The following is a 20,853-nucleotide window of genomic DNA, read 5'->3' on the forward strand; positions in this document are numbered from 1 at the left end:
TCTTTGCTCCGTTTTCAATGAGAACTTCCCGTTGAATGCTTTCAATACAGCATCTACCGCTGTGTTAAAGGCTTGCCGCTGCTCCATGTTCGTGATGTGAATGAAGCGCTTCCGGCATAGATTCTGTAAACAATCTATGGCTTCCGGTCGCAGTTCTACTACGTCACTGCCTTGAACACGCCTCTACCCAGGGCCATTGGAGATGCTCAAAGTTGATTGGTTCCCGATTTTTCGGGAGCTTGGAAATGCTGTAGATAGCCTGCCTGGCCAGACTAAGCTCGGAACAGGCCCTCGTGTTGCGTCACGCTTAGGATGGGCGGGCCCAGGCTAGGTGTACCCCGCCTTTCGCCCATAGTCAGCTGGGATAGGCTCCAGCTTGCCTGCGACCCTGTAGAAGGATAAAGCGGCTTGAGATAATGAGATGAGATGAGATGATTATTCAGACCCACACACCATTGTGTCTTTGCATTAACTGGCTCATGTTGTCCGTCTGATATACTATACGTGATACCCTTTAAAACTCTGGGCTCTGTGGTAGCCAGGGCCCCTAGACATGTTCCCAGTATCCCTCCCTGGCTAGAGTGTTTAGTAGTTGTTGTTTCAGTAGAGGTCATTTACCTGGATGCCGTTGGAGGAGCTGGAGACGGGGCTGCCTTCTTTGAGCCATGTGAGACTGGGTGCAGGCAGACCTGAGGCTTCACACTCTAGCCTGATAGGATCATTCACCACCACTGTCACCGTCCCACCTTTACTGGAGATGGAGGGTGGCACTGAAAGGGGCAGACGAGAAACATGAGAAGAATGCGTGTCCATCTGTGAATATGTCCAGCACAGACCATATATACTGATCATAATCCTGTGAAATCCTACTCACCATAAACCTGTAGGCTGAGTGCAAGTTCTGCTGTGCCGGCCACATTGACTGCCACACACTTGTAAAGTCCAGCGTCTGACACCTGAGCGCGGTCGATCTCCAGCACTTGGCCTCGGTTCAGGATGCTTACTCCTGCTGCGCTGGTCAGAGGCCGACTGTCTTTATACCACGTCACAGCTGCAGTTAGCAGGAACACCAACATTGCCATGATTCTTTTTTTAACCTCTAAAGGCCAGTGGACAAAAAACAAGTGATGCAATAATAATGAAAAAATGACCTGGTACAGGACTTCCTGTGGCTTTACACTGCAGCTGGATTTGGTATCCCGCCAGGATAGTTTGATTGACACTTTCTCCAGCAAACTGGATGATAGGAGGCTCTGTGGAACAGCAAAATGATCAACTAATAAACATGTCATGGCTATTTAAGTCTTACGGATGTCTTATAATGTGTCTCGTACCATGCACGCTGAGGCGAACATTCTGCTGTGCCTCTCCTGCAGCATTGGTTGCTACACAGGTGTATTTGCCTGCATCCTCTGCTCTGGCTGCCTTAATATGTAGAACTCTACCTCCAGATTCCAGCTTTATTAAAGACAGAGGACCAATAATGTATACAAATATAAAATGATACAAATGACTGTAAACCCTGTATGCACACAGGCACGCACTCCAGTTTCTACTGAGATGGACTGGGTGATGAATTTGGCAAAGCATCTACATACCTTAAGGAAGACCTGAGTGGTGTCAACAGGACGGCCATCTTTGAGCCAGGTGATGGTGGGAGCTGGAATGCCACTAACCACACACTGGAGGCTCACCGGATTGTGTAGCACCACTGAGCGTTCAGCAAGACCGGTAGAATGGATCGATGGAGGAACTGCAGAAGAAATTACAAGACTACCATAATTAACCCTCTGGGGTCGAGAGCTTCACTGGCAAAGCTCGACAGGTTTAGAATGAGTAGGTCATGTATTTAGTTAAATATCTTTGCGAGTTTTTCATCATACAAGCATGATAAACATATTGACAGAAACTTTATACTTTACACTTTCCTATGTGCCCCCTGCCAAATAATATAGTTTTTAAATTACCTAAATTAGATGAAACATAAAACTTGTCACCTTACTCAGTCACACTGGAGTCGGAGCGCTGAGCACGCACTTACGCATTCATAAAAGACTGTTCATATGGTAACGGCATGATAATCACTTAAACTCTTTCAGTTTCGACTGGTTTCTCTTCCGTGGTGCGAACACCCACTGTAAACAGGATAAAATCTGTCAGACATAGTTTAGGCTATTTGGAGGTAAAACTTGTGGCGCGTGGATTTTATGCACTTCGGATGATTCAGGACAGCGATTCAATTCATGATTCAGGACAGTGATTCAGTTCAATCTTGAGAACTGCAACGTGGTGCTTTTTTTTTTTTAACTTCGACTTGATCCAGCCAAAGATCAACTCGAGTAAGCGTAAATGTTTCTTCGATTTATTATGAGCAGATCGGTTGACATGCGCATGCTGTAGTGCATACACAGGAAAAATGAATGAGCAATTTTTCCAGAGTTAAAAGTATTTTGCTCAAATTAGTTAATTTTGCTCGATTTTGAGTTTAGAGAGTAAAAGTTAGAGTTGGAGTGGGAGCAAAATTACATTGTAATTGTGTAACAGAGTTGGTTGTGGCTCTGAACTGAGTAAAATGGTACAAGAGTTAATTTCAAGACACACTGAATAGAGTCACATACCAAAATAAAGTCAAATACCAGATAAATGAAACTGTTGTAAAAAGCAGTTTTAGAACTGTGTTGGAATGTGTGGAAAAACATGACCCATTGGGACTTGACCTGATGGAATTAAGATTTGGCAGTGGGAGGGGTTTTCACTCTTCTCATTGAATGAATGGAAATTTTTTACACTTCTCATTGAATACTCCTCCCACTGCCAACCCTTTATCCCAAAACAACAGGACATACATTTTTTGATGGCCAGTTAATTGTCCAAATCAATGGAGCAGATTTAAGTTTTTGTGCTTGATGCATTCCTAAAACTGAACAGAATCACCTCAAGTGACCAAAACGGTTCGACACAGTGGGTAAGGTTATGTTTATTTCACACGTTCCAACACAGTTCTAAAACTGCTTTTTACAACATCTTCATTTATCTGTTATTTTTTTAAAACTACAATCATGACATACATACTACACAGACATTATTGGAGCTGAACTTGTGCTGACTACAAAAAAAGTCATACGTATGATTTTGAAAATACTGCTTAGATTTGTTGAAATTGACAACAAAATCAGAGCACACCAAAATCATTAGAGTGCCAGAAAATACCCTCGGACCCCAGAGGGTTAACTTGTGTACAAACACAGAACTCAATTACCGGGTGACAGTTACCGGTTAGACATGAAGTCTTGGATGTGTATCAGTATTGTGCAATTTTTTAAAATACAATATTGTGTAGCAAAAACTGTCTTTAATGCAAATGGATGTGATGTATAGTTACCTCTCCTTGCGCACTTTCCATTTGACAGGAGTGACCAAAACACCGACATCGAAACTAACACACGGATTATTATGAAACATTTAATTAAACTGAAAGTCCTGGTTAAAATTCAGTCGCTTTCCTCTTTTCTTACCATGGACTGCGACTTTAAAATCTCTTTCCTGCTCTCCTGCTTCATTTGTGGCCACACACTGGAACAGCGCTGTGTCTGAGACCTGGGCACGTGAGATGACCAGACGATGACCATTTGCCAAAATTCGCACCCCTTCTCCATGCCTCACTGGCTTGCTGTCCTTTAGCCACCTACAATGAGGGAAGTTATGGAGGCAGAAAGAAACAGAGAGAAGAACAGTGAGCTGTATTTGGTGTAGTACACAAGAAGGTGTGCCATTAGTCTATGGATAAGAAATGTAATGAAAGTGTAGAATCTAGATGGGTTATATGTGTCTCAGACAAAGCCAAAACGTTAGGTTTGTTTGTTACATAGTCCGTGTATTACTGGTTCTATAGACTAGCTGAATCCTTAAGGAATTAACAACAAAAATGCATTTACTGCATTTTTGTTGTCTTTAAAGGTCCCATGGCATGGTGGCTTGTTGATGCTTTAAACGGGCTCGTGGAGGCTTCCGGATGTTATATCCGCAGCCTTTCTCGAAATGAACCCTCGGCACGTAAATATAGCCTCCTGGGAGAAAGCCCCATTTCAGTGCTTTTCCCAGTGCATCGTTTTGCTAATGAGAAGCAGGAGGCGGGGAAGGGTAGAGGGTGGGGGCGGGCCATGGGGGGAGGGGGAGGGGCTTGACCAAGCTGCGCACACACATACTCGCTGCTATCAGCGCCTGTAGCCACGCTGCTAAGACAAAACCCCGTTCTCCCTCGGACTCCTTTCGTAAACTCAACATGACACAGAGAACAGAGAGTGAGAGTGTTCGGAGTGGTAGTTTACGAACGTATAATACCGTAGGCTTGAACACGCACTCCATAACCAAAGAGGATAGAAGCAGCAACTACAGCAACATATCGCTTATCCAACAGAAGACATGCATTGCGGAGCAATAGTCAAACATAAGCTCATAAGTTACAGTCAATTTCCAGACTAAACTCAGTTTAACAGAGCATGCTGCATGCTCTTTAGTTTTGTAGCGCAGATTACCTGGCTAACTGCAGGAAGTGGTTAGCTGCACAGCTAATGTAGCCATTGCTAGGCTAACGCACCGATTTTAAAACACGGCAAAACGACCAGTTATACACTTACTTGTTCGGTGTTTGTGGCTGATGTGGCAGGGATGCTTGGTACGGACCCAGGCTTCAGTGACAGTTGATGTGCAAAACCTGCCCTGTACTGTCCCAAGTTGTGGAAACATTCCTCAGGAAAATGCTTCCGACAAACATACACCGTCTTAGGTAGACTCGACGGCATATTATTGGAGTAAATAAAATTAAGCCACTGCGTCTTCAGGGGCTCTCCCGTGGGCAGTAAAAACAGACTCTTTTCTGTGTTGTCACATCCATGTACATCACAATTTCCATGTTTTGCTCGCTTAGGTGATGCCATGTTGTTGTGTCCTCTATGGTCTCTTCACTACAACTGGGCGGGCAATCCATACAGTGGGTGGGAATCCGGGGGGGGTGGGGGGTGGGGATCATCTCCCTTGCTGACGTAGTAAAGGGAAGAGCTTATCAACGCGCCGTTTTGATGCGCCATTCTCAAATGTTGGGCATAGTTTGGTTTATACATTATGAAATTTCTAGCCACTGGGGTGACTTAAGAAGGTCAGAGGAACTCATTTTAACGTTGTTAAACCTCAGAAAGTGAAAATTTCATGCCATGGGACCTTTAAAGCTAAATTACACTAAAAATCCCTTCACTGTGTTAAAGTAAACTCCATCATGCGCAAAAGCAGTCAGTCAGTCATTCAGTGCAGTGAATCCCACTCACAGCCTGTCCATTTTTCGGATGCTACAAGGACTGGAGTTAACCAGGCACTGAGCTACAAGGAAGGCTCTCTTGATGGACATGAACGTCCACGTCTGCCGGCAAGTCATCCACACAAGTGGATTTTAATTAGTGTAATATAATACAAAGATTTATTATTTTACACATTTATTGTATTGATTTGCAATTCAAGTTCTGCAAACACCAGAGACAACCTTTCCACTGAAGCTGGACGTGCCATTTGTAGCCTGTGACTGTCACTTCAAGCATTCTTTGCGACTATACACTACCGTTCAAAAGTTTGGGGTCACTCTGAAATGTCCTTATTTTTGAAAGAAAAGCACTGTTCTTTTCAATGAAGATCACTTTAAACCAGGGCCGGCTCTGCCCTAATCTGGACCCGGGTGCAACATCGCGCGCACCCCCCCCCCCCCCCCCCCAAAAAAAAAAACAACACACATACCAGTCTAAATCAGGACAACCATCACATAACTATAACTATAAACATTTTATATCAACTATTTTAACTAAATGGGCTATAATAAATAAGCCGGCGGGCTGCCTCAGAAAAGTAACCGTTTTGCATTTTCTGCCTCCTTTTTTGTATTTTCGACCCTGCGTTTATTTTCTTTCCTTTTCTGAAAACCCGATTTGTGTCCAGACATTTCGTTCTGCTACCAACGAACTAACTCGTCAGGTCTCGTCTCTTGAGCCCGCGATGATTCCCGTGGGAAGGACAATTGATACATTTTTACAAACAACCAATAAACAGCCAATAGGGAGGTTGCAACATTCAGGCTCTCCTTTGCTCACAGACATTCAGGAACAGAGAGAACTCTTTATTTTTTACTTTATCTTATTTTTTGGGGCCCCTCTCCACACCAGTCCCGGGTGCAAATGCTACCGTTGCTACCCCTCCAGAACCGGCCCTGCTTTAAACTAATCAGAAATCCACTCTATACATTGCTAATGTGGTAAATGACTATTCTAGCTGCAAATGTGTGGTTTTTGGTGCAATATCTCCATAGGTGTATAGAGGCCCATTTCCAGCAACTATCACTCCAGTGTTCTAATGGTACAATGTGTTTGCTCATTGCCTCAGAAGGCTAATGGATGATTAGAAAACCCTTGTACAATCATGTTAGGACAGCTGAAAACAGTTGAGCTCTTTAGAGAAGCTATAAAACTGACCTTCCTTTGAGCAGATTGAGTTTGTGGAGCATCACATTTGTGGGGTCGATTAAATGCTCAAAATGGCCAGAAAAAATGTCTCGACTATATTTTCTATTCATTTTACAACTTATGGTGGTAAATAAAAGTGCGACTTTTCATGGAAAACTACACAAAATTGTCTGGGTGACCCCAAACTTTTGAACGGTAGTGTAACTGCATTAATCGGCTAAAAATAGAGATGTCCAGAATCATTTCTGGCTTTCACTAAGGAAAAGATGACTAAGTGATGCCTCTTTTGAATCACTGGTTGACGAGCAAATACTAATATGCATCCGACCACTAAATTTGTGTGTACGTGTGTGTGTGCGCTTACGTGATAGTTGGTGGAGGTGTGCCTGTGGCATGGCACTCAAGTTCAAGAACGTTATTAACGATGACCACAGCATGTGTAACCTTATCTGCCCCGTCCAGAGTGGGTGGCACTAAAGCACAGGAAAAGGATAAGCTCCACCACATCGTTTTTCATCTTCACATACAAATAATCACAAACCAACTAAACTTCCACAAACCTTCACTTTACGGTGATATCTGGATATAACCTTTATGGTTTCTACACTTTCCAGATTTTATAATATACTATACTTCCGATTCAATTTCCATCGCCCACACTTTATCGACGCAACACAAATGTAGGCTGATTGAACGCAGAGGTCTGGAGAGCAGGTGTATTCGGATTGTAGTAGTGGCGACCAGATGCTCAGAAGATCAAGGCACAGTGTGCAAAGTTTTTAAAATGGTACAGCCGTTTTACACTATTTCACAGTAATGCGATGTAAGTAAAGAATGGAAAATGATAAATGTCCATAATTAGGGGTTGAAGTTTCATGTTTGTTTTCTCAAATATTATACTATACACTGAGTGCAGAATTATTAGGCAAGTGAGTATTTTGACCACAACATCCTTTTAATGCATGTTGTCCCACTCCAAGCTGTTTAGGCTTGAAAGCCTACTACCAATTAAGTATATCAGGTGCTGTGCATCTGTGTAATGAGAGGGGGTGTGGTCTAATGACATCAACACGCTATATCAGGTGTGCATAATTATTAGGCAACCTCTTTTCCTCTGGCAAAATGGGTCAGAAGAGAGATCTGATAGACTTTGAAAAGTATAAAATTGTGAGATGTCTTGCAGACGGATGCAGCACTCTTGAAATTGTGAAGATGTTGAAACGTGATCACCGAACAATCAAGCGTTTCATTGCAAATAGTCAACAGGGTCGAAAGAAGCGTGTGGGGAAAAAAAAGGCGCAAAATAACTGCACATGATCTGCGGAAAATCAAGCGTGAAGCTAACAAGCAGCCATTAGCATCCAGTTCTGCCATATTCCAGAGTTGCAACATTCCTGGAGTGTCAAAGAGTACAAGGTGTGCAATACTGAGGGACATGGCCAAGGTAAGGAAAGCTGAAAAACAACCACCACTGAGTAAGGCACACAAGATAAAACGTCAAGACTGGGCCAAGAAATATCTTAAAACTGATTTTTCTAAGGTGCTGTGGTCTGATGAGATGAGAGTGACTCTTGATGGGCCAGATGGATGGGCCTGTGGCTGGATCAGTAATGGGCACAGAGCTCCACTCTGACTCAGACGCCAGCAAGGTGGAGGTGGAGTACTGCTATGGGCTGGTATCATCAAAGACAAGCTTGTTGGACCTTTTCGAGTTGAGGATGGACTCAAACTCAACTCCCAGACCTACTGCCAGTTCCTGGAAGAAACCTTCTTCAAGCAGTGGTATAGGAAAAAGTCAGCATCTTTCAAGAAGAACATGATTTTCATGCAGGATAACGCTCCATCTCATGCGTCCAAATACTCCACTGCGTGGCTAGCCAGTAAAGGTCTGAAAGGTGAAAAAATAATGACATGGCCCCCTTGTTCACCTGACCTAAACCCCATAGAGAACCTGTGGTCCATTATAAAACGTGAGGTCTACAAAGAGGGAAAACAGTACACCTCTCTGAACAGCGTCTGGGAGGCCGTGGTTGCTGCTGCACACAATGTTGGTCGTGAACAGATAAAGAAATTGACAGAATCTATGGATGGAAGGCTTTTGAGTGTCCTCATGAAGAAGGGTGGCTATATTGGTCACTGATTTGTTTTTGTTTTGTGTTTGAATGTCAGATATGTTTATTTGCAAATCTGGAGTTGTCATATCAGTGTACCTGGTGAAAATAAATAAGTGAAATGGCGACATATTTGGTTTTTATTAAGTTGCCTAATAATTCTGCACAGTGAAAGTTACCTGAACACATACATATTCTCCTAAAATGGCCAAAACTAAAAACACCCCACTCTAACTTCCATACATATTCAGCTTTGATATTTATGAGTCTTTTTGTTTGATTGAGAACATAGTTGTTGTTCAATAATAAAACTAATCCTCAAAAATACAACTTGCCTAATAATTCTGCACTCCGTGTAGTAACACAGACCATTAAAACAAACAACAAAAAACCCCCCCGCTGGCTTTAACTTTCAGAACTGATGCCTGGAAAGTGCTTATACCACAAGAGACCTGCCAACCCTGATGTAGAATAACGCATAATCCAGCCAGGGCAGGGAGAATTTTCAGTATAGTTTTACAAAATCGCTTATATGAATGACAGGAGTTACATTTAGATTTTTTCCAAACATATATGGAGAGATTTGATTTAACATTAATGAACACAAAGCATTGTTTATTTACTGTGACAGCATCTTTCAAGCAAAAATCAAGAGATGTGAGATTACTTGTAAAAAATAATGGGAAATGGGAGGAAGAGGGAATGGCTTCCACGGCTGTCAATTAATATCGGAGAGTTCAAAACACCAGTCAACCATTCCAGATTCATATATTTATTGGCTCATATGGGGGAAAAAAGATGACCACTCTTTTTGCTCATTTTTGAATGATACCTTGTAGCAACGTACTCTGACGTCCCTGGAGTTCCTATGCAAAATGCGTAAAGGTTGACGGGTCTGTGATGGCTCCTGGATAATTATTGCAGCAAAAAATAATCTTCCCTGGATCTGATTTTATTCTAAATGGTGCATTCACCATACTGAATAAAAACGTGTATACCTAAAACGCCGACATCGTACTTGATGCCCGTTTCCCCTGCGACGCTGGTTGCTACACAGACATACTGGCCAGAATCAGAGGGTATGGCATTGACGATCTCCATCTTGCGGCCCTGATCCAGAAGCCGAAGGTTTTCTCCAACTTTCACAGGAGATCCGTCCTTTAGCCAGGTGAGTGAGGGTAAAGGATTACCGGCTGCCTCACACTCCAGCACCAGCGTTTTACTGACCACCACTTTCTTCTCGATAGGTCCATCTACACCTCCAGCAATGGAGGGAGGAACTGGGGGAGGAATGGATCACTGCGTTACACTGTGTTATACATGCATTAGATCAGTTTAAATGAAAATAACTGAGCTTAAGGATTTTTATTCCATTCTCAACTCAAAGACATGATATTCTGAAAGGGCAATTTACATATACGGTATGAGCATTGCATTCAGATTAAAGTGCATATTCTGGACCAATTTCGTTTTTTTTTATATGAAAGTATGTCCCTTTACACACTCATCCAAAACGGTAATTTTGCACAAGGCCATCTGTCTACAGCAGAAAAAAATAAAATAACAAAACACGTCTGGAAAAATCCCAAGGGCGTCTGGAGCCAGATTCGTGACGTTACCTGCGGAAGCGTCAGCAGGCTGCGCGAGTGCACAGCCTGTGTAGACCAAGCGCTCCCATTTCTCTCTCATTGTCCGGTCTTTTGGAAAACGATGAGTACTAATCCCATCATGATTGGTGTTGCTACACCTTCCTACGATACATCTGTTAACCATTTTAATAATTACGTGATAACGTTGAAGAAATTTGCAGAAAACCACCAGGTCGTTTTCTCATAAACAAACCAGCGCTGACGTAGGATTCAGAGGGAGGCGTCCCGCACGCGACGTCACGAAAATCAATGTTTCCCGGGAAATCCAAATGCCAAGTTTTTTCAGAGGCGGACCAATTCGCCTCAAATGGCTTGATTTCAACTGAATTCTTCTGGTATTGCGCAAAGTTAAAAAATTGCAGAGAATGCAGAATGTTACAGATATTTGACGAAAGTTTAATATAAAATAGGAGATCTTGGTGGCGGCACGGTGGTGTAGTGGTTAGCGCTGTCGCCTCACAGCAAGAAGGTCTGGGTTCGAGCCCCGTGGCCGGCGAGGGCCTTTCTGTGTGGAGTTTGCATGTTCTCCCCGTGTCCGTGTGGGTTTCCTCCGGGTGCTCCGGTTTCCCCCACAGTCCAAAGACATGCAGGTTAGGTTAACTGGTGACTCTAAATTGAGCGTAGGTGTGAATGTGAGTGTGAATGGTTGTCTGTGTCTATGTGTCAGCCCTGTGATGACCTGGCGACTTGTCCAGGGTGTACCCTGCCTTTCGCCCGTAGTCAGCTGGGATAGGCTCCAGCTTGCCTGTGACCCTGTAGAACAGGATAAAGCAGCGAGAGATAATGAGATGAGATGGTTCACCATAAATGAAGCAAGCTGTGTGATGAGAATATGCTAGTAAAGCAAAAGTCAGAAACAAGGAAACAAAGAAAAATCTCACCATAGACATCCAGCTCATAAGCCTTGTCAGCTGTTCCAGCCACGCTGGTCACTCTGCAGGTGTAGTGGCCGGCGTCAGACACCTGCACGCGGGAGATCTTCAGGAAGTGACCACGGTCTACATACTGCGCCTGCCTGCTGGAGAGAATCGCCTCTCCGTTCTTATACCAGGTGATGGCGGGGAGGGGCACGCCGCGCACCTCACACTCCAGAGAAACCGGGTTATGCAGAAGAGCCGTCACCGCTGAGGTCACGTTCCCTCCCTTTATACTGGGTGGAACTAAGAGTAAAAGTGAAAATCAGAATCGCGCATACCAGAATTCTGCTATGTCTAATAATGATGATCTGCCAGTAATATTTAATTGGGAGTTATGAATAATTAGCAATACGATATCCATAGCGGACCCGGCGCCGTAGGGGGGCGAAAGGGGGCGTCGCCCCCTTGTGGCTACAGCCCCGCCCCCTCAACGGAGACTCAGATCACTTAATTGTTTTCTTATGAAAATATAAATGTATTATAGACGTATTAATAATTTGCATTTTCAAATACGAAATATTAAGTGGTTGCGCATTGCACAAAAATACATTTCACATAAATCACTACTAAAACTGGCACTGACTCGGTGCAAGTCAGGAAGGCTATTACTGGTGCAGCCGCGGGGTCTGTTGATTTTTTTAAATTATGATTTTGGCCACCGAGCCAAGTACCTTAGACTTGCATTGATGTTTTGTTTTCATGCCGCGGAGCTATTTGTATGTATTTAAATTTAAAGGACTTGCCTGTAGGTGTGTGTGTGTTGTTTTATGTTTGGCATCTTTCCGGTTGTAACGTGTGTCTGTGAGAAAACTGGAGGGGAGGGTTAACAGGTGGGCACGGGGGTTGATAAAGCGCAACTGCCCTGGTAATATGTCACATGATTTTCCCGGACTAAAGCAACCTTCGGGGCCGTGGTTTTGTGGTTGGCGCAGTTAACTGTTTGAAATACGTTGTCAGACCGCCATCACTACTACACACTATATGAAAAATATTTGCCCCCTTGCGATTTCTTATTGCCCCCTTAGTAAACTGTTCCTGGCGCCAGGCCTGATCCATAAGCAAGCATTCTTTTAGATATTATAGGAAAACTGAACATTTGTTCTTTGGCCCAACAATGTCATTGGCTAAGAGTGACTGAAACCAAGTGGCAAAATGTATCGAACCTTATTAATTTTCATTAACTGTCACCCATGTTAGTGTTTCTGGCTGAACTACAGCTTAAATGCATACCCTGGGTTGCTAGTGATTCGTAACCTCACTCCCTGTGCCTTCCTAACCCCCGCTCATGGTTTTGTTTTTTTAACACTTATGTACCACCATCAGCAAAAACTGAAAAAAAAAGGTAAACTTGTAAATGGATCTACACTACCGTTCAAAAGTTTGGGGTCACCCAGACAATTTAGTGTTTTCCATGAAAAGTCACACTTTTATTTATCACCATAAGTTGTAAAATGAATAGAAAATCTAGTCGAGACATTTTTCTGGCCATTTTGAGCATTTAATCGACCCCACAAATGTGATGCTCCAGAAACTCAATCTGCTCAAAGGAAGGTCAGTTTTATAGCTTCTCTAAAGAGCTCAACTGTTTTCAGCTGTGCTAACATGATTGTACAAGGGTTTTCTAATCATCCATTAGCCTTCTGAGGCAATGAGCAAACACATTGTACCATTAGAACACTGGAGTGATAGTTGCTGGAAATGGGCCTCTATACACCTATGGAGATATCGCACCAAAAACCAGACATTTGCAGCTAGAATAGTCATTTACCACATTAGCAATGGATAGAGTGGATTTCTGATTAGTTTAAAGTGATCTTCATTGAAAAGAACAGTGCTTTTCTTTCAAAAACAAGGACATTTCAAAGTGACCCCAAACTTTTGAACGGTAGTGTATAGTCGCTAATTGATTGTCAAACTGTTCAATTACTTGCCCACATCTATCTGTGGTTGGGAGTCAAAGGAGCAAAATTGGCCATGCTCTCGAGGTGGGAGATAGTGTTATTTTCTTTGCCTTATCCCAGTGACGCTAGCCAATTGTGGCACCTGTGAGCTCACTCATGCACTTAACTCTGTGTTATGCTGCCCTGTGATACAGCATGACAGTTTTACACTATCATGGTCGTCTGTAGGTTATTTTGTGTATACACACTCGCTGGACACTTTATTAGGTACACCCATACACCTGCTGTTTTATGCAGTTAAATCAGCCAGTCCCTTGACAGCAGCACAGTGCAAAAAATCATGCAGATACAAATCAAGAGCTTCAGTTTATGTTCACGTCAAAATGTCAGAATGAAGAAAACTTGGCATGGGTGTTGGTGCCAGGTGGACTGGTTTGAGTATTTCAGAAACTGCTGACCTCCTGGGGTTTTCACACACAACCGTCTCTCGAGTTTACACAGAATGGTGCGAAAAACAAAAAACATTGAGTGAGCGACAGTTCTGTGGGTGGAAACGCCTTGTTGATGAGAGAGGTCAGAGGAAAATGGCCAGACTGGTTTGAGCTACCAGGAAGGATATAGCAGCTCATAGCAACTCTTTACAACTGTTGTGAGCAAAAAAGCATCTCAGCATGTAACAGCAGAAGACCGCATTGGGTTGCACTCCTGCCAGCCAAGAACAGGAATCTTAGAATCAAGAACAAGCTCCAATTAAAGTGGATGGTGAGTGTGTGTATATATGATGAGCCATGCATTTAAAGGCTTAATACACTACTTGTTGAATAAAACCTCAGAGTTATTACCGAGAGAGATAAACACACACCGTAAACGCTGAGGTTGAAGTCTCTGGACTGCTTTCCTGCAGAGTTGGTGACGCTGCACTGGTAGCGTGCCTGATCCCCTAATCGGGCGCTCTTTATTTTTAACACCTGGCCATGATCCAACACCTCGATATTGGGGTCTCCCAGAAACAACAGCCTAAAACAAAGAAGGGGGAATGAGAGAAAACAAAAGAGTACAGGGTTGAGATTGGGGGATTTGACCAGCACATGGCAATAAGGACTTTTTGCAGGAAATCTGATGGGGCAACTCACTTCCTGTCTTTGTACCACTGGATTGTGGGAAAGGGCACACCGTTGACCTTGCACTCCAAGCTGATCTCCTGATTCAGAATAGCATAGGGATCACGTGACCCACCGCTTCCAATAATACTAGGAGGAACTGGCAAAGAAAACAGATTACAAACAAAGCTTATTATCTGGCATGTACAGGCTGATTATAATCAATGATATTCAATGTGTACAATTTTACTGTGGATATCTTAAAACGATTGGCACTACACCTGAATTCCATTTAGCTAAGCTAACATGGTTTTAACACTTGGCCTGAATGCTTGAGTCTGTACACACAGGACTGATTCTGGACTCGTTTGGAGAAGAGGCTCAATCTATGCATTTACACAGAAGCATCACATCAAAAGGTGAACAAATGACAGGGTTAAAGTGATCGATGGAGCCAGGGAACTGTAATAGTATCTGAAATGGTGATAAAAGGTTAAGCGATAGAAACATTCCATCAACAGGTGTCTAATTACTACATTTCAAAAACCTAATTATTGAGTTTCTATGCTGAACTATACATCTTGACCACTTACAGTTCTACTCCAGTACACAGACTCACCCAGGACATCTAGATAAAAGTCTTTCTCGGTACTTCCTGCGACATTGATGGCTTTGCAGCTGTAGCGGCCTGCGTCTGCTGTAGCAGCCTTGAGCAACATCAGTGTCTTTCCTCTTTGCAGGATTTGCACATTGCCACTGGCAACCACCTAAACAAACCATAGCACAAAGCCGCCCTGATCAACATGTATATCGATATTTATAATTAATACTTTATTATATTTTCACTGACAGCCAAGATATATTTTGTCGTGAAATTCTGAGTTTGGTGTTGAACTTCTATCATCATCATCATCATCATCATCATCTCTACCTCAAGAGAAAGATGCAGTGGTGCTTTAATCCACTGGATTGCCCAGGTCTCTCATCTCACCTCCTGATGTTTCCACTTACCAACACACTCATTATCTCACAGATCACTAACTATAGCCCAAGAGCATTAGCTCAAAATTGAGTCCAACCCGGAACAAATTAGTAACAAGCTGAATTTTTCAGAATATGTTCAGAATACCCTTAGGAATAACATACTAAAAGTCCCCGGGAATCCACCTTGTGCTCTCTGAGAAATTCAAGATGGCGTCCAAAATGGCCGCCAATTGGAGATTTTTCAATATCTCAGGGATAAAACATAATATAAATGCAATTAAAATGTTAAATTATATGTTCTCTCATACAAGCAATGCAAATTCACCATTGTCACACTGTTAAAATTAACCAAGATTACAAGGTCATTAATGTGGAAATTACATGGAATTTGATGGTTGACATGATTGACAGATTAGCTTAGTAGGCTACCTACATACATGAACATAATGTAAGACAACAATTAGACATCAATTTCCTTAATATTTAGTGCATCTTTAAGCTTTGATAAAATATTAAAGGGAAATTAAATTTGAGAACTCTATCTTCTAAAACTACAATGGCAAGCTGTTTCAGTACACTTCTTCAACATTCCGGCGACTTTCATGACAAAAAGGTCTGCCTCAATAAAAGCTCTTGCTTATAAACAATGAGTAGACTTAAACACCTCAGTGCCTCAGCTGTAATGCTTGGACCTTTGTTGTACCATCAGTGAAGTAGGGAATTTATTCAAGCTTGTTTAAGGGTGGAAAAAAATTAATCTTTGAGTTTCTAGCACCAGTCTTTACTACTAGCAATGCCAGTGTGTTCGGACAAAAAATGACTAAACTCAGCATGACCTTTTAAAAATGACTGAACTCAGCATGACCTTTTAACATGCCATTTTTCATTTTACACCACCAATTTACTTTAATTAATATTAATGAAAATAAGTGCTCCAACCCCTAGTAATTGTGTTTGTTGTTTTGTGAACAGAATAGGATGATACGGAGTGAACGAGTAACCAATGGATCCACACTATACACAAATATACTGTTATAATAATGTGTACATTATTATATAATGTTAATACACAATGTAATTAATACACACATGTTGGAATTTACTCTCCTACCCTACAAAACATATATTCTGACCTTTTAATTGCATTAATATTTTGTTTTGGGCCTGAGATATGGGCAGAGCTCCATTTGGCGGCCATTTTGGACGCCATCTTGAATTTCTCAGAGAGCACAAGGGGGATTTCCGGGGACTTTTAGTATGTTATTCCTAAAGGTATTCTGAACATATTCTGAAATTTTCGGCTTGTTACTAATTTGTTCCGGGTATAACCCTATTACTCCTGGGCTACTAGCCGAGCCGAGTTTCTGTCGTATAGCTGGACTGCACTCTCGACCACTGAGTCCGACATTTGCTGCAAGGTCTCCATGACTACCAGGTTGAATTTCTCTTTAATATCATGTCAAATTTCACTGAAATATTATCGCCTTATCTCCTACATTATCATAAATATTATCATCGTTTCTCCTACAAAGCCATTATTTTCGCAAAAATACAGCACCAAAAAACAAATTATTGCCAGAATCACATCACTAAATGCATTGAGAATATTTCTATCGAAACATATTCAATGTGCTTCAGGGTTGGCATTTTCCTGCTGTGTATTTGATGAATGGAAAATTCATACTATATCAAATTCTAAACAAACACATCCTTTTGTGTGTATTGGCCATTGTCTGTACAAATATCAGGCTTCGACATGCGTCTCAATGAGAAAGCATCTGATCCACCATGATTTGAAATTTCCTAGTGGGCCTTTTCATGGCGCACACTTTTTCCTAAGAATAAAATGTGAGCGAGCTTATTCATGAAGAGCTTTTCTAGGAATGAAAAGAATTTTATTTCTTGTAATGTCTTATTCTATTTGATCCCTGTAGCATCCCTCAGGAGAGTCAACAGAATAGTGCGGATGTGGTTAAATTTAGCGCGTGCGTGGGAAACCTACTGAGCGACAGTTAAATACCTGGCCAACAAAGATGCATCAATGCTTCTTTTCCATTACTTCTTTAAGAGTATTACATTTTTATACCACAGCCTGGTTTCTGTCTGATCCTGACACTTTCTAACACTTTGCTTCGTGCTGGTATCGGAAAATAATCAACTTCCTTGCGCTTTGCGTTGTGTCACATCTCAGCATCACTGACTATTTTACTAATACAAGTCAGTGGTGGAAGGTTACACACCGGTATGCCATCTTTAAACCATGTGATGACTGGTGGAGGTGTGCCAGTGACATCACACACCAAACTGGTGGGCTGGTATATGACCACTGAGATGTTTGATGGCAGGCTACTGTCGCGCACATCAGGAGGCACTGAAATGATTGGAAAAAAAAATCAGAATTAGGATATACTTTTACAATGAATGTCTGAGATATTAGACTTGGTACAACTGTGCGACTGCATGATGTTCTAATAAAAACTCAAATGTTTGTTGTAATTTATAGTTATTTGAACTGTTGTCTTTACAGCTTTTCTGCCTTTCCTCGTTCTATCTCACAACACAGTTTAACCTTTTAATTTAGCCCTTTGTAATGATTCAATGAGATATTTATTCTTACATATCAAACTAATAAATCAAATGTGGTTTCATCTACCATTGACTTTCAGTTGGTACTTCTTCTCAGTGCTGCCGGCATCGTTGGAGGCTGTGCAGGTGTATTCTCCATTGTCCAGCGGTGATACCGAGGCCAGGATAAGCAGAGTGCCGTCCTCCAAGATGGACACACCGGGTTCATTCCCTGTTAGCTCCTGACCATTCCTAAACCACTTAATTACTGGCTGAGGCAAACCTGCATGATGAGAGAATGTGCTATATAAGGCAGCACTCGAAACACTCAGCTCTGTGCTCTGCTGAAGTGTGGAGGACGCTCGGTTACCTTTGGCTGGGCAGGGAAATGCAATGCGTTGATTTGCCACTCTCTCTTGCAGTGGACTGTTGAAAGGGGGTTCGGAGACTTCCACTACAGGGGGAACTATAGGACCAAACAACCAGTTACGTTCACAACACATCAGTGAATGCCAGCTTTAGCTCTGCCTTCATGCATTTAGTCATTTAGTTACAAAGCATCAATATGCAGTTACAGTACATTACAAGTCAAAACACACACTTTGTGGACAATGTATGACCAGTAACTGTTTCTGAAAAGCCTATATAAATGTCTTGGTTGTAATATTTCTATACAAGATTCTTCATCAAATGTACAGTTTAGAATCAAAAGTTTGGACACACCTACTCATTCATAGGTTTTTCTGTACTTTAACTATTTTCTACACTGTAGAACAATACTGAAGACATCAAAACTATGAAATAACATATGGAACATACACTGCCCTGCCAAAAAAAAAAGTCATGCACTCTAATATTTGGTAGGACTGCCTTTAGCTTTGATTACAGCATGCATTCGCCGTGGCATTGTTTCGATAAACTTGTGCAATGTCAGAACATTTATTTCATTCCAGAGTTGTATTAATTTTTCACCAAGATCTTGTGCTGAGGATGGGAGAGTCGAACCACTGCATATAGTCTTCTCCAGCACATCCCAAAGATTCTCAATAGGGTTAAGGTCGGGACTCTGTGGTGGCCAATTCATATGTGAAAATGATTTCTCATGCTTTCTGAACCACTCTTTCACAATCTGAGCCTTAATTTTATGCCCGTGCCATCAGGGAAGAAAACAAAATCCATTGATGTGAACCTGGTCATTCAGTACATGAAGGTTATCAGCTGACTTCATTTTATTGCTCCCATAACGTTGCTGAGCCTTGACCTGACCAACCGAAAAACCCCAGATCATAACAGTCTCCAGAAGCTTGTGCAGTGGCCACTATGCTTGATGGATGTATCGCTTCATGAGCTTCCTTTCTTACCCTGACACAGCCATCACTCAGGAACAGGGTCAATCTGGACTTATCAAAACACATTACTTTTTCCATTGCTCCAGAGTCCAATTGTTATGCTCCCTAGCAAACTGAAGCCTTTTCTCCAGATTATCCTCACTAACAAGTGATTTTCTTATGGACACACAGTTGTTTAGTGCCAATCCTGTGAGTTTTCATCACACTATGAGTGTGGAAATGCTCTTAATTTCACTATTAAACATAGCTGTGAGCTCTACTATCAGTTTTTTTTTTTAATGATTCGACTTCACCAAACATTTAAGTGATCTCTGATCATGGTCAGGATCTTTTTCAACCACATTTTTTCCACAGAGCTGACAGTTCACCACTTATCCTTCCAGGTTTTAATAATGCCTTGGACAGTTCTTAACCCAATTCCAGTCATTTCAGCAATCTCTTTAGTTGTTTTCTTTGCTTGATGCAGGCCAATAATTTGACCCTTCTGAAACACAGTGACATCTTTTTCCATACATCTTCTGACATGTTTTTTTTAATTTAAGAAATGAGAATCTACTCACTGCATCAGTTAGGGTTAAAAGAATTGTTGCCAGCTGAAACACATGAATCACTCCAATCAAAAACTCTTGTGTTTGCTTATTTAAATGCAACTTTTTTTTTTTTGCCCGGGAACTGCATATAGAATTATGTGGTAAACAAACAAAAAAAGTGATAAACAAAATGTTTCATATTTTAGATTCTCCCCTCCTAGAACTGCCACCTTACTGTGGTGGAGGGGTTTGTGTGCTTGAATGATCCTAGGAGCTATGTTGTCGGGGGCATTACGCCCCTGTTAAGGTTTCCCAAGGCAGACAGGTCCTAGGTGACAGGCCAGACCAAGAGCAGTTCACCAAACCTCCTTATGGAAATTAAAAAATCAAGGACCGTGACATCACCCGAGATGGCGCAGCCGGGGCCCCACCCTGGAGCCAGGCCTGGGGTTGGGGCTCGTATGCGAGCGCCTGGTGGCCGGGCCTTTGCCCACGGGGCCCGGCCGGGCTCAGCCCGAAGCAGTGATGTGGGCCCGACCTCCTGTGGGTTCACCACCTACAGAGGTAGCCGTAGGGGGCCGGTGCAGTGTGGATTGGGCGGCAGTCGAAGGCAGGGGCCTCGATGACCTGATCCCCGAACACAGCAGCTAGCTGTTGGGACATGGAATGTCACTTCGCTGGGGGGGAAGAGCCTGAGCTTGTGCAGGAGGTTGAGAGGTACCGGCTAAAGATAGTCGGGCTCACCTCCACGCACAGCTTGGGCTCCGGAAACCAACTCCTCGAGAGGGGCTGGACTCTCCACTTCTCTGGAGTTGCCCATGGTGAGCGGCGGCGGGCTGGTGTGGGCTTGCTTATAGCGCCCCAGCTCAGCCGCCATGTGTTGGAGTTTACCCCAGTGAACAAGAGGGTTGCCTCTCTGCGCCTTTGGGTCAGGGAGAAGGCTCTTGCTGTTGTTTGTGCCTAAGGGCTGAATAGCAGTATAGATATCCGGCCTTCTTTGAGTCCCTGGGAGAGGTACTGAGAGGTGCTCAGACTGGGGACTCCATTGTTCTACTGGGGGACTTCAACGCTCACATGGGCGACGACAGTGACACCTGGAGGGGCGTGGTTGGGAGGAACGGCCTCCCCGATCTGAACCCGAGAGGTGCTTTGTTATTGGACTTCTGTGCTAGTCACGGTTTGTCCATAACGAACACCATGTTCGAGCATAGGGGTGTCCATAAGTGCACGTGGCACCAGGACACCTT

At 42.8% G+C, this 20,853-nt stretch overlaps 1 protein-coding gene across 1 annotated transcript in view; it reads right to left on the reverse strand.

Annotated features, from left to right (window-relative positions):
* The window catches only part of hmcn1 (hemicentin 1), a 310,140-nt gene that overhangs the window by 134,429 nt on the left and 154,858 nt on the right, over positions 1-20,853 (reverse strand). Inside the window, exons 25-39 of the mRNA XM_060913989.1 lie at positions 18,098-18,193; positions 17,816-18,010; positions 17,403-17,533; positions 14,798-14,945; positions 14,212-14,338; positions 13,941-14,095; positions 11,142-11,420; positions 9,610-9,891; positions 6,865-6,973; positions 3,516-3,685; positions 1,599-1,753; positions 1,335-1,458; positions 1,152-1,253; positions 875-1,051; positions 619-770 (exon numbers count right to left, since the gene is read on the reverse strand). Of these exons, the coding sequence (XP_060769972.1) occupies positions 619-770; positions 875-1,051; positions 1,152-1,253; positions 1,335-1,458; positions 1,599-1,753; positions 3,516-3,685; positions 6,865-6,973; positions 9,610-9,891; positions 11,142-11,420; positions 13,941-14,095; positions 14,212-14,338; positions 14,798-14,945; positions 17,403-17,533; positions 17,816-18,010; positions 18,098-18,193 (2,402 nt within the window). The remainder of the gene's footprint in view (positions 1-618; positions 771-874; positions 1,052-1,151; positions 1,254-1,334; positions 1,459-1,598; positions 1,754-3,515; positions 3,686-6,864; positions 6,974-9,609; positions 9,892-11,141; positions 11,421-13,940; positions 14,096-14,211; positions 14,339-14,797; positions 14,946-17,402; positions 17,534-17,815; positions 18,011-18,097; positions 18,194-20,853) is intronic.

Source organism: Neoarius graeffei, chromosome 2 (genome assembly GCF_027579695.1).
Source record: "Neoarius graeffei isolate fNeoGra1 chromosome 2, fNeoGra1.pri, whole genome shotgun sequence".
Lineage (NCBI taxonomy): Eukaryota > Metazoa > Chordata > Actinopteri > Siluriformes > Ariidae > Neoarius > Neoarius graeffei.